The sequence below is a fragment of the Osmerus mordax genome, chromosome 16 (genome assembly GCF_038355195.1).
Source record: "Osmerus mordax isolate fOsmMor3 chromosome 16, fOsmMor3.pri, whole genome shotgun sequence".
NCBI lineage: Eukaryota > Metazoa > Chordata > Actinopteri > Osmeriformes > Osmeridae > Osmerus > Osmerus mordax.
Window position 1 is genome coordinate 859,097 of NC_090065.1, and position 13,515 is coordinate 872,611.

Genomic DNA, 13,515 nt, shown 5'->3' on the forward strand with positions numbered 1-13,515 from the left:
CCATCCCTCCCTCTATCTCCCTCCATCTCTCTCTATCTCCCTCCATCTCTATCTCCCTCCATCTCCCTCTCTCTGATTCTCTCTCCCTTCCCCCACCCCCTCCCTCTCTGGAGGTCAGTAGAGGTACTACAGTGTTACTGAGAGCCTACATGACCCTAACCTGGGATCCTAGCTGTCATCCATCACTCATCATCCATCCTTTAGCTGTCATCCATCACTCATCATCCATCCTAGCTCAGCCTGTCAGAAAGCTGTCGGTGTTCATGGTGCGTGACCACAACGGTTGTTTGTGAAGTGCCTCAGAGGAGCTGTGTGTGTGTGTGTGTGTGTCAGGTGGTGCTCCTGTAGGCTCCCCTATCACCATGGTTACCCGGTAGGTTTTCTGGTGGGTAGTGGCTGCCTGAGTGGTGTTTTATATCTCTCTTTTGTACAGGGGGGGAGGGTGGGGGGGAGGGTGGTGGGGAGGGAGGGTGGGAGGGTGGGGAGAGGTTGGGGGGGGGTTGGGTTGGGGTGTCTATGGAGATTTACCTACATGTACGTACGACTTTCTTTTTATGAAATGTTTTTGTTTTTGCCAACACAGCCCCAGTGAGTTCAGGAGGAGGAGGAGGGGCTAGTCAGAGGGGGCGGGGCTAGTCAGCACCACACACCTCCATCACCTTCACCCCCTCGAGTGTGTGAGTGTGTGAGTGTGTGAGTGTGTGAGTGTGTGAGTGTGTGAGTGTGTGAGTGTGTGTGTGACAGAATAAGAGGCTGAAGTGTGTTCTCTCATATTCTCCACTGAAAAGACTTTTTAGAGCATGTTGAGTTTTTAGTTGAGCTAGTCTTCAACGTAAATATAATTTTTTGTTGTTTGGGGAAAACTGTATACTGCATTATCTGTTTGGGAAAATAAACAATTTATGTGTCAACATTAATTCAGTGTGCTTCAATATGCTCGAAGTTTGTGTTTGTGTGGATAGAGGAACCCAGCTGTCCCACCAGGAAAGGGTCTAAAAAGACATTTACCTTTTATCAGTTTTATTTATAAGTAGAGTTTTATAAGTCCAAGAGCAAAAATTGAGCTGTAAGAAGATTTTTATAAAGCTAATTATATAATCTGCTGCACTTTCTATTAACACTACTAGTTGCTGGATTAATCAAATGTCTTAATCCACATCTGAATCCAGGTTATCTTGAACCAAAGTACAAACACACAAACAAGTAGTAAATGTTTAAAAATCTTTTCATTTCAGTGTGTGATAAAAACAAGTTAATTCCAGTTGTTAGATTCCCACTTACAGCTGAGGAGTTGGACAGACTTGACCACTCTGGTCAAGCGCCCATCTGGGTTTGAACATACCAGTAATGCGTGGGCTGTTTCAACGAATCGATCTTCACAATATTGACTCATTCTCTAGCTCTGCTTCTCCTTCACGTTGGTATTCTAGGTGAGACTCGTACAAAATATTTATAACCCCATAAACTCGTGTGCAATTTGCAACAGCTAAATCTGCTATGGTCCTACCTCCGACAAACATGGAACATGTTGACATCACAAGGACAACAAGTTCCCGGTCATGCCAACTGACGTTGTGTCCTTGGGCAAGGCACTTCACCCTACTTGCCTCGGGGGAATGTCCCTGTACTTACTGTAAAATGACTGTCTGCTAAATGACTAAGTGTAATGTAAATAAATGTAAGTGGTCATTGTCCAAGCCTGGCATGACCTGGAATCGAACTGACAACCTTCGGATTACTAGCCCGATTACTAGCCCGATTTATGAATATGAAATTTACCCATCAGAATCAGTAGTTGGATAAAATAAATACAATCCGAATCAACATCTGGATTGATAAAATAAAAAATTATATCAAAGCTATTAATTGTTATAACATGACCTGTTATGTTATGAATATGACGAACCAAAGCAGACCAAAAGGAATTAGTATAAATACAATTGCAAAACAAATGAATGATAGTTTCATCCTCAGTAACACAAAAAACACATTTGGGATCAATATTCAGTTTAAATCTCTTATTCAAAAGGTGTGTCACTGGATATATCTTGTGTACAATTTTAAAGGACACTTCTTTAACTTTGTTGGTAATGCAAAATTTGTTAGAAATCTTCCAAACTTTCGTCCAGTCTATATCTTCAAAAACAGAAGCCCAATAAAATCTTGAATTCGGAAGGGATGATGCACACACTAAATTCCGAATATATTTATTACAACACCTTTCTTTCATGATATTAACCCTCGTGCTGCCTTCGGGTCACATGACCCAAAGGTTCATAACGAACCATCGTTGTGTTTACCCAATACAAAAACAAATAAAAATAATTTTCTTTTAACCTTTGCAATGTGGGGGGTCTGAGACAGCCCAACGGTTAAAAGAAAATGCTTCACTTTGTTTTTGTATGAGGTAAATTTGTTGCAATACGACGGTGGGTCACAATGACTGATGGGTCAGAATGACCCGAAGATAACGGTTAACGGTTAAAAGGAATTTCAGACCACCGATTGTTTTAAATATACATTTTGGGAAGATGTGCCATATGCTGTTTTGATTCTTAAGGTATCTAATAATCCACATTATCTTAAAAGTATTATTTAGCGTATTCATATCTAAGGCTGTCGGTCCTAAGTGTCCGGCGTGTTTTCAACAAAGCCTCAACAGTAAAGGGCCGCCGGTGACGTGAGCTCATGTGGGGCGGGGCGGGTGCCTGATTCGATTCATTCGATTCGATGCATAATAGCTAATAGAGCTACATTAGGCAACACAATCGCATGCATTTGCCACCTGAGGCTCAGTGGATTGAGAGAAAGACAGAGAGAATCTTTTGCAACTAAGCTCTCTCATTCATGCTAATAAAGCATTGTTGAATTGAACTTAGTGGAAGAGAGACCGAGAGGAGTGGGGAGAGAAAAAGAGATCAATGAATAGTTACCAGTCTGGTAGACTATAAATCTGCCTTTCCCTTCAGAGAAACTGGCTGATACCATAACATCTCATCTGATGGGGTTTAGTTATTCATGTTTGTGTGTTAATGTAGTGTGTGTGTCTTAGGGTGTGTACGTGTTTAAGGGTGTGTTTGTGTGTTTTAGGGTGTGTGTGTGTTTTAGGATTTGTGTTTGTGTGTTTTAGGGTGTGTGTTTTAGGGTGTGTGTGTGAGAGGGCCGTGACAGGGGCAGATGACAGGTACTAGTTGAGAAGCTGACAGTCGCAGACAGGTAGAGGGGTGTGTGTGTGTGTGCGCACACACGTGTTTATGTATGTGTGTATGTACATGTGTGTGTACATGTGTGTGTCCTCAGAACCAGAAGCACAGCAGCCTCATTGTATGAATTCCTTTATTGCATCCAGAAAGTCATGAACAGCATATCAAAACACAAGGCTTCTATAAGGCATCTGGTGCTCCAATTCAACATGCACCCCCTCCTCAAACACCCCCAGCTTCTGGTGTGAGGCTACGAACACATCAGCTCCTTCTCACAAGCGGAACACACACACGCACGCACACACACACACTCACTGGTTAATACAGAGGCTCATGCTTGTCTCATGGTTGGAGCTCGATCCTGGCTAAACGTCCCCCTCCTGTGAGGACAGGCGGCCACGTCTCAATCCTCCCTCCCCTCCACTCCTTCCCTCTCTCCCTCCTGTTTAAGGCTGTTATCAACCCCTCACATCAGATATCCATCCTAGGAAGAAGGGGGGAGGGATGGAGGGAGGGGGGGAGGTAGTGGGGAGGGAGGGAATGAGGGAGGGGGGGAGGGAGGGGGGAGGTAGGGTATTGAGAGCAGGAGAGGAAGAAGGCCGTCTGACTGGCAGTCAGGAACAGGATTGTAGCATGTAATATGTTGCATGTACCACATAATGTGTCACCTATAACATGTAGCATATTACATGTAGCGTCTAGCGCAACATGTAGTATGTAGCATGTAGTATGTAGCGTGTAGCGTGCGGTGGCAGGGTCCAGTGCCAGCACGGACCCTGTGGATCAGGTCCACATCTACACCGTCCTCCTGGCGGTCAGCACCCTGACGATGGAGCCCACACCTCCCACTGCGAGAGCCTGCACACACACACACACGCACACACACACAGTAAAAATGGGTCAATGTATAAAGTTTGAGTTTGTGTGCCCCAGTGTGTGTGTATGTAGGGAGTCAGGTGGCTGAGCGGTTAGGGAATAGGGCTAGTAATCAGAAGGTTGCTGGTTCGATCCCCGGCTCTGCTAAATGACGTTGTGTCCTTGGGCAAGGCACTTCACCCTATTTGCCTCAGGGGGAATGTCCCTGTACTTACTGTAAGTCGCTCTGGATAAGAACGTCTGCTAAATGACTAAATGTAAATGTATGTACCTTCTCGTGCCACTGCAGCAGCACAGCGCTGCTGTTGTCGGAGGGCTTCTGGAAGCCTGTGTAGATGTATTTCATGAGCAGGTCCACGCCACAGCTGTCCAGACTCTGAACACCCTTCTCTATGTCACTGCTCTTAAAGCTGCTCAGCACCCTCAGCACCAGCGCCTCTGCCCGGTCCTGGGGGAGGAGAGGAGGTCCCAAACAGTGTTTTATCATTTCAAGTCAATAAAATATAGAATATCTATCCTGCTTTGGGTTCTACTGATCTCTACTGCTTGGTCTACTGGTCTGGTTCTACTGTGTTCTGCTGTAGGTTCCTGGTTACCTTGACGTTCTGGTTTTTGGTGTTGATGGGAGGATTCTTCAGCACTGCCTGTAGAGCTGCTACAAGGTTCCCTGTGCATCGGCCGTCAAGGACAACACACACACTTTGCTACGTGAAACCGCTAATGGACGGCTATGATTGACGTCAGTACACACCGCCTCTATCGCACTTTCTGCTACACTTCTACACTAATACCCTCAGTGTCGCGCTTTACTGATACTTTAAAACGGTTAGTGCCAATTCGAACACATGCGAATAGCAAGGCTGCAGTAAAACACAATGACAGAAGACCACGCACTCCGCGGAACGACGGTGATTGATCCGCAACACAATAACAAAACCTGCCGACGTTCTCTATCTCTTACACACAGAGTATGTAATGTAATAGTACATATAAAGATAACGTAAAGGATATTGTCTGATGAGCGAATCCACCTCGGCCTCATCCGGGCCGGCCTGGCTGTCTGCGCCGTCCTCATCGTCCACAAACTTGTTCTCGTCGTACTCATCAACGTCGACCTTCCGGAAGCGGTCCGACATGGTATTCTTAGACATTTTAACAAATATAATTTTCTAATGATTCACACTATAATTATGATGCCGCTTTCCCTCAAGCTTTTACAGTAATGAGACGCGCCTCTCTTCCTGTCTCCGCATCGACTGTGATTCACTTCCGCATAGCTGCCCCCTGGTGGCAGAACCTTAGTACGGCAGTGATAAATGCCGTTGTATAGACAGGAGATTGCTAATAGAAAACCTTTGACACTTTTAACATTTGAAACGCGTAACCACTCATTCCAAAGCAACCGGTAGACGTCGGTGCGTTTAGTAGACAACGTTTACTTTTCGGAATGAGATCAGTACCCGTATTCCAACAGCAGATGGCGCTGAGCTTAAAAAGGGTCGCTTTCTCGTTCCAGACCTTCACGTCTCTCCTGGAGACGGACCAGGAAGTTGCTGCGTGATCTCACTACAATCACTCATGTGGAAACACCAGATAAGTAGACTACCTTATAGCAGACGCAAAATTCAACACTGATTGCTCTACAACACTAATTACATACATTACCCACGGCTAAACCTTTGGTGTGAAAGCAGTAGGTTACTGAATTAACTGTAGTCCTGCAGTACTTTGCAGTTTTTTTTGCGTACATTTACAATTTACATGAGATTGTGAACATAACTCCATAAGCAATACAAATTGGGTACAAATGCAGCACAATCAAATAACAAACACCCACAAAAAAAGAAGAAAAAAAAGTTAAATCAAAAAAACAAATTCTGAGCCCCTCTTCTTTACGGCAGCTGATTTTATTTGTTTAAAATCCCTAAAACGTTTCCCTTACATTCTCAATGGTAGTGCTAAACCACTACGGATGTAATATTCTGATGGCCTCTGGTAGTTTTTTGGCGCTGTTCCGATTTTACCATAGACTCCATCCACACAGGGTTCCCAGGAGGCAAAGGTTCTCTCATAATGTTGTGTAGTTAGTAATGTGCACATAATCTTGTGTAAATAATAGTGGTGTAAATAGTGATGTGAAATAATAGTAATAGTGCCTCTGACAGAGAAGACTATTGAGAGGATGGTAAGAGACATTCTGCAAAGACAGCAGCAGCAGCAACAAACAATGTGCAGGTTCTGCCACCTTGCCTTAAAACAAGGCCCTGATAGCCCTGACATCCACATAGAATTCCCAGGAGTGGCAGGCAAGTATGTATACTAGTTGAGCTGTGTAAAGGTGACCTCAACACCTCCCTCCCCCATGATTGTACTCTCACATCCCCCACTCTACTCCAGAGCAGGGCTCCCATTGGTTCTTATACCAAAATGTCACATGTTGCACCCATGTGCTCCTCGTTAGTATAGTGGTGAGTATCCCCGCCTGTCACGCGGGAGACCGGGGTTCAATTCCCCGACGGGGAGAGTACATTATTTTTTTTTTAAATTATTATTGTGAAAGGCAATATTTAACACAGTTAATACTTTATTACAGTCGTAGATCATTTATTTTCAATTTAATTGACTTTATTTGCATAAATGACTACATGTCTGTGATCCATGCAGTCAAAACACACACACACAGATGCAAATACACTCACAATCTGAACTGCAAAATTGCTTTGTGTGACTACATATACAACACTATTTGACCTACATTTACTGTTATTCTGTAGGTCACACTTTATGGGAAAAGTTAAGACTAACTACATTCAGCTCCCGCGCGAAAGACTGGGGTTCAATTCCCCAACGGGGAAAATGCATATATATCTTTTCCATTGTAGTCTACTGGTAGTACTAAAAAAGTACTACCAGTTTTCTATATTTCAGGGTACAATTTGTAGAAATTAATACTTGTACCTATTTATGTGCAAATCTAAAAGTGGTACGTTCCCGCCAGGGGGTTGTTAACAGTTTTGTAATTTAATCTAGATTACCGGTAGATGTACATCAGCATAACTTTCCCTTGGGGAAATCCAGCAGTGACAATCGACATAAAAAAGCAAGATTGTCTTATAAATGAGTATAATAAAATAAAAGCGATATCCTTAACCTTAAATCGCAATGTATATTTAAATTACGTTTTAAGACTTTATGCCAGTACAAAAAAAAAAAGTATGTACTCTCCCCGTCGGGGAATTGAACCCCGGTCTCCCGCGTGACAGGCGGGGATACTCACCACTATACTAACGAGGAGCACATGGGTGCAACATGGGACGTGATCACCACACAATAATAATTTTCTTCTTATTAACAGCTTCAAAGCCAAGAGAATGTTCACCTGTGAGGAAAACTGAAAGAAACCAGCAAAGCAGAGTTAAAACATACAGCCTCCCCGTCGGGGAATTGAACCCCGGTCTCCCGCGTGACAGGCGGGGATACTCACCACTATACTAACGAGGATTGCATGGATGCCACATGTGACGTGATGAGACACAATAATAATTTCTTCCTATTAATAGCTTCAAAGCCGAGAGCGTGTTCACCTCTAAGGAGAACTGAAAGAACACCAGCAAAGCTAACCTTGCAGAGTAAAAACACAGCCTCCCCGTCGGGGAATTGAACCCCGGTCTCCCGCGTGACAGGCGGGGATACTCACCACTATACTAACGAGGATTGCATGTGAAATGCTCAAAAATGTACTCTTACAAACATTTCATGGATGACTCAAGTGTACGGTGGCCAACGTATGCAAACGCCCTGCAACTTAATAAAAAGCAGGCAAGTAGACAAAACACAATCAAATTAAGAAACATCTTCATTAATTTGACAACACATACACAGCATTCAGCAAACGTGCTGCAAATATAGAAATGCAAAAAGGAAATCAAATCTAATCAAATGTATTTGTATAGCCCTTTTTACACGCAAGCACGTCACAGAGGGCTTCACATATTCCCATAGAACTGCCCCTCAACCAACCTAAACCCTCAAGGAAGACAAGGAAAAACTCCCAGATGCAGATGGAAAGCATGCAAACCCCGAAAACTAATGCAGACAGAAAAACGCTGCATCCAGATTACACAACGGTAGTGCTCCAGGCCTCTAGGGGGAGCACTAAGTGGAACATCTTGATTTTAGACCCCACAAAGCGAGAGAGAGAGCAGATGAGAGGTTTGTTTTGGAAACGCTCTTTTAAAATACTGTAAAACAGGAGGGCTAAATGTAAAAAGAATACTAACCTTTTTATGTCTCCTTTTTGCACGTCGGCCACCGTACATATGTGACGTGATGAGACAATAATAATTTCTTCTTATTAACAGCTTCAAAGCTGAGAGCGTGTTCACCTCTGAGGAAAACTGATAGAAAAAAAACAGCAAACTTTTAACTTGCAGTTAAAAAAACACAGCCTCCCCGTCGGGGAATTGAACCCCGGTCTCCCGCGTGACAGGCGGGGATACTCACCACTATACTAACGAGGATTGCATGTGTTATGATTTACTGCTTTTTTTTTCGAACTCGTCACACGCCCATCTTCAATGATAGCTACACGCAGCGCAGTATGAAAACCAGTTACCTGACAGGTTACACACACCTGTCTGCGGAATCTCTCGTTGCAAACATATTTAAACTCTTACCTTGATTGTTGCTCCAAAACTGGAGGAGAAGCATGTTGTGGGGATCATAACCGATCTGAAAACCTTTACAATGCTACATAAACAACAATGTCACTACAACAATACCTATAGTAAAACTTACATATGAACTGCTATGAAACTACGCAATAAATGAAGGTTACATTAATATTAGTGCATTATTAGTCAGTTTAATGCGTTATTAACAGGGTTAACGCAAACCCATTTTAACAGCGTAAATTTTTTGATGGCGCGATTAACGTTCTTTTTGGCCGCACCAAACAGTCACAAAGCAGTCCAGCACTTAAAAGTATATGCCTCCCCGTCGGGGAATTGAACCCCGGTCTCCCGCGTGACAGGCGGGGATACTCACCACTATACTAACGAGGAGCACATGGGTGCAACATGGGACGTGAGGATTGCATGCTTTTTTCAATAATATTCAACACAGTAGTATGATTAAGGTACGAGGCTAAAAGACATTCATGCCTGTAAAACAGATTCAATGTCTCGCTGTGCAAAACTTTTACAACCTTGCAACATATCTGACCATGTGAGGATACAGCACAACCGGAAACCAGCAAAGCTAACATTGCAGAGTTAAAAACATACAGCCTCCCCGTCGGGGAATTGAACCCCGGTCTCCCGCGTGACAGGCGGGGATACTCACCACTATACTAACGAGGATTGCATGGATGCCACAAGTGATGTGATGAGACACAATAATAATTTCTTCATATTAACAGTTTCAAAACCGAGAGCGTGTTCACCTGTGAGGAAAACTGAAAGAAAACCTGCAAAGCTAACCTTGCAGAGTTAAAAACACACAGCCTCCCCGTCGGGGAATTGAACCCCGGTCTCCCGCGTGACAGGCGGGGATACTCACCACTATACTAACGAGGATTGCATACTTAGAACCTTACAGTATTTTTTACGTACATGTTCAGCACTATTATGTCAACAGTTAGTGTGGTCAAAGTACTAGGCTAACAGCCTTTTACGCATGTTAAACACCTTCAATGTCTCACTGTGCAACACTTCTACAACCTTGGTACATTACTGACCATGTGAGGATACAGCACAACAGGAAACAGGTATCTCTTGTCTCTAGGCAAGCTGTTGCCTTCTCAGAATCAGGATCTGTGGCAGAAAACTGAATTTGGAATCAGACTGGGCCTGCTTGAAGGTACTGGAAAGTAGGACTCCTGTCCTTTCTCAAGACATGTTATTCCTACAGTAATATGACTTAGTAACAGTGTAATAATATGACTTAGTAACAGTGTAATAATATGACTTCGAAAATTCCGTCAGACCAACGCAAATGTGCTTCAAGGTCAAACGAAAATAGCAAATCAAATAAAAGTTAAACTACAATTCTAAATATCGCAAGAATGCGATTTATATGATGGCTTATATTCAATACAACAACCAGAAAAAAAATAAAGTATACTGCGGTTGTAACGGTATAGCCAAATCTCTCCCGGTAGACACATTTCTACCGTTGCACTGTATATACCGTCATACCGCCCAGCCTTAGTATAGTAATATGACTTAGTAACAGTGTAGTAGTAATATGACTTAGTAACAGTGTAGTAGCTATATAAAAATTTAACACTGTGTCATAAAGGTGTAGTAGATCACAAACCAAACATTCATTTCTCGTAGTTGTTTCCTGGGTTTAAAAAGGTTAGCAGCCTCCCCGTCGGGGAATTGAACCCCGGTCTCCCGCGTGACAGGCGGGGATACTCACCACTATACTAACGAGGATTGCATGTGAAATGTTCAAAAATGTACTCTTACAAACATTACTTTAGGTTTTAATATCACAGAGGGGGTTGTGGGTGTATATTTAAAAATATACACCCACAACAGTTTTAAATTGTATTTTTCTGGCTAGACATTCTAATCTAGTAGCTGACTGTTGTGAAGGATGGGTATGCTTCAAGTCTGTGTGATCTAAAACTAGAAAAAAGTCATTCATAACATCTTACAATGTATTACTTGAGACAGAGGACTTAACTTATGACTTCAGACATTCATCTGACACAGTAAATGTTTTTGTACTAGAAATACAGGAGCCAGGTCAATTTTACTCATTGGCTGTTTTAGGTAAACAGCGACCCCTTGTGGTTCTAGTGTCAAGGGACACTAGGGTTATGTTGTGCCTTGAAAAAATAAAAGCTGAAAAAAGACTGTATGCAATCCTCGTTAGTATAGTGGTGAGTATCCCCGCCTGTCACGCGGGAGACCGGGGTTCAATTCCCCGACGGGGAGGCATTTACCTTTTAAACCCTTCTGAGTTGTCTTTTCTGGTTTCCGGTTTTGCTGTGTCCTCACATGGTCAGATACAGTATTGCACAGCGAGACATCGAAGCTGTTTAACATGCGTGAATGTCTGTTAGCCTCGTATGTTAACCATACTACTGTGTTGACATAATAATGCTGAACATGTAGGTATGTATACTTTTTTTTGTGTACAAGTATATTTATTTGAATATACAGTCTTGGCCAAAGGTACTGACAGTGACATACATTTTGTGTTTGCAAAGTTTGCTGCTTCAGTTGTTGTGGTGTTGATTCACATTGTTACTGAATTATGTTGCAAAGTGATCAGATGGTTCTTAAATAAAAGCTTAATTGGACCCCAAAAAAATACTATAGTTCTGGCCAGGTGAAATCACTCTTTCATTCTGATTGGATTTTAAGAGCAGACTGATTGCTGTAAAAGAAGGGACTATATGAATATATTGAACATTTTCGCCACAAAAAATTATGGAAACCTATGAAATGTGCATTATTGTTCTCCAGTATTCCATAGAAACGTGAAAACATGTTCCTCAAATACTGAACCAGCAAACTTTGCAAAACACAATGTGTCACTGCCAAAACTTATGGCCACGAATGTACAATTTAAGTTAGGGATATGGCTTTTATTTAATTTTACTTATATATCAGATAATCGTCATCAGGTCTACATGCACACGGAAAGCCTTGGTCTGTGTACGGACAATAAGGCTAAAAAGTGTCAAATGGCTTTGTGTTCTTGAACCAGGGCGATATGGTAACATTGCGTACAAATCTGTTTTCTCACATAGTTTCAGCCGTAATAATGTCTTGTATCGTGTCACGCACGGACTGTTCTGTCCACAGTAACTGCCACACCGGGGTCACCGGTGAAGTGAAGTCAGGCATGTGCTATTAAACTACCAACTCTGTTCAAACCTAAACTGTAAAAAGTTTTAAACACATTTTCACAAAAAAGATACAAACGTAACAAAACTGTTGGACATAGACTCGTGACCCACTACATACACACGCACTCATGCCCAACACATGGTACCGCGTGGCTACCGCGTGGCATCTCTGCGAAGCCTTTGGCTTGTGTTAGCTACAGTTAACCAAGTGCGAACAACATGACTAACTGACATGAATTATACCCTTACATATTATAGTTAATTTGACATTATTAAAAGCAAATTATATTAAGTTATCAAAAGCAACAGCTTCAGAAAGGCATATTTGCTAATCGGGCCTTAAAACACATCCACGAGCTAGCTAATCCTCATGGTTGCTTTTAGGCTTTTGTATTGAGCGGAAACCAGTTAGCTAGCCAGTTTAAGAAGTTTTTTTTATATCTCTGAAAACGAATACATTCACAAATACGCATAGCTAACAACTTTAAGCATTTGAAAGACGTTTACCTTAATTCAGGTTACTAAAGGTATTAGCATTTCAAGGTATCTTCATCCTCAACCTCATCTTCTGCGTTGAAGTGGCGGTTGCTTTTTAATTGTGTTAAAATGGATGGATACTGGTAGGTCTGCAGGTCTCAATAAGCGACATGAAGCACAACCAATTAACTGCTTACCTGCGGTCTGGCTCTTCCAATCAACAGTTACCTACCAGTTCTATTACGGGCATGGACACGATACAACAAAGTTATTTAGATTAGATGATCGCTCCCAATCAGACCAAGGTATTAAACCTGCACTGTTATTGGGCGGTAGGCATATATGTCAATGTTTGGTCGTGAGGTGGCGCTCACCTACAATTAATTATCCACGATACTATTCATTTTCGAGGCTGCATGTGTCCATCTCATCAGATGTTGAGAAATTCCTCACAGGCTACACACGCGCAAATTCAGCATAGGCTGTGCAGCTGCTAGGCCTATACATTGAATTATTACGAAATAACGGATTATCATGCATGAGGAGGGAAATTCAGGGTTAAGAAATGTTTTGACTGAAATAAGGGATAGACGACTCGGCTCCTCTAACCCTTAACAGGGTGTGTTGATATGGTCCGTTTCCTCTGGAGGTTTATTGCGGATGATGAAGATGATGATGCGTCAGGACATGGGCTAGATAATGATTTGTGTATATAAACACAAATTAAGCCTAAGTAAAGCAGAACTGTCAAATTGATGCCTTTAAAACTCCCCATGGCGAAATATTTGTCGATAAATGGCTTAGGCTTAGCCTAGACAACAAGAGAGTCAGACGAGTCATAAAGACTGACATGAGAAAGCTGTATTAGAATTGACTGAAGTAGCCTAGGCTAAATAGGCTAAATAGCTTACTGATAACAGATCAATTAAACTAGGAAGGCTATTACTGTAGGTAATAGGCCTATAGGTATATTTACTATATATAGGCATATCCGTCCACTGGTAACAGATTTCATTGTAGTTATTTAGCCTATAGGGATAACAACCATATAAACTAACAAGAATGACAGTTTAGTTAGGTTCTGAGTTAGTC

At 42.3% G+C, this 13,515-nt stretch overlaps 1 protein-coding gene and 10 non-coding genes across 11 annotated transcripts; 2 read left to right on the forward strand and 9 right to left on the reverse strand.

The window, feature by feature from the left end:
• Positions 1 to 3,318: 3,318 nt before the first annotated feature.
• arpc5a (actin related protein 2/3 complex, subunit 5A) lies at positions 3,319 to 5,335 on the reverse strand. The gene is made up of 4 exons (XM_067253265.1): positions 5,090 to 5,335; positions 4,676 to 4,747; positions 4,351 to 4,527; positions 3,319 to 4,061 (listed from the first exon to the last, which is right to left on the reverse strand). Exons 1-4 carry the CDS (start codon positions 5,228 to 5,230, stop codon positions 3,999 to 4,001), a joined length of 453 nt encoding a protein of 150 aa, XP_067109366.1. The 5' UTR covers positions 5,231 to 5,335; the 3' UTR covers positions 3,319 to 3,998.
• A 1,195-nt stretch (positions 5,336 to 6,530) lies between these two features.
• trnad-guc (transfer RNA aspartic acid (anticodon GUC)) lies at positions 6,531 to 6,602 on the forward strand. The gene has a single exon. It is a non-coding gene; the product is annotated as a tRNA-Asp (tRNA).
• A 699-nt stretch (positions 6,603 to 7,301) lies between these two features.
• On the reverse strand, positions 7,302 to 7,373 carry trnad-guc (transfer RNA aspartic acid (anticodon GUC)). The gene has a single exon. It is a non-coding gene; the product is annotated as a tRNA-Asp (tRNA).
• A 135-nt stretch (positions 7,374 to 7,508) lies between these two features.
• On the reverse strand, positions 7,509 to 7,580 carry trnad-guc (transfer RNA aspartic acid (anticodon GUC)). The gene has a single exon. It is a non-coding gene; the product is annotated as a tRNA-Asp (tRNA).
• A 141-nt stretch (positions 7,581 to 7,721) lies between these two features.
• On the reverse strand, positions 7,722 to 7,793 carry trnad-guc (transfer RNA aspartic acid (anticodon GUC)). Its single transcript has one exon. It is a non-coding gene; the product is annotated as a tRNA-Asp (tRNA).
• A 734-nt stretch (positions 7,794 to 8,527) lies between these two features.
• Positions 8,528 to 8,599, reverse strand: trnad-guc (transfer RNA aspartic acid (anticodon GUC)). The gene has a single exon. It is a non-coding gene; the product is annotated as a tRNA-Asp (tRNA).
• Positions 8,600 to 9,070: 471 nt separating this feature from the next.
• On the reverse strand, positions 9,071 to 9,142 carry trnad-guc (transfer RNA aspartic acid (anticodon GUC)). The gene has a single exon. It is a non-coding gene; the product is annotated as a tRNA-Asp (tRNA).
• Positions 9,143 to 9,367: 225 nt separating this feature from the next.
• Positions 9,368 to 9,439, reverse strand: trnad-guc (transfer RNA aspartic acid (anticodon GUC)). Its single transcript has one exon. It is a non-coding gene; the product is annotated as a tRNA-Asp (tRNA).
• Positions 9,440 to 9,583: 144 nt separating this feature from the next.
• On the reverse strand, positions 9,584 to 9,655 carry trnad-guc (transfer RNA aspartic acid (anticodon GUC)). Its single transcript has one exon. It is a non-coding gene; the product is annotated as a tRNA-Asp (tRNA).
• Positions 9,656 to 10,447: 792 nt separating this feature from the next.
• trnad-guc (transfer RNA aspartic acid (anticodon GUC)) lies at positions 10,448 to 10,519 on the reverse strand. Its single transcript has one exon. It is a non-coding gene; the product is annotated as a tRNA-Asp (tRNA).
• A 435-nt stretch (positions 10,520 to 10,954) lies between these two features.
• Positions 10,955 to 11,026, forward strand: trnad-guc (transfer RNA aspartic acid (anticodon GUC)). The gene has a single exon. It is a non-coding gene; the product is annotated as a tRNA-Asp (tRNA).
• The last annotated feature ends 2,489 nt before the right edge of the window (positions 11,027 to 13,515 follow it).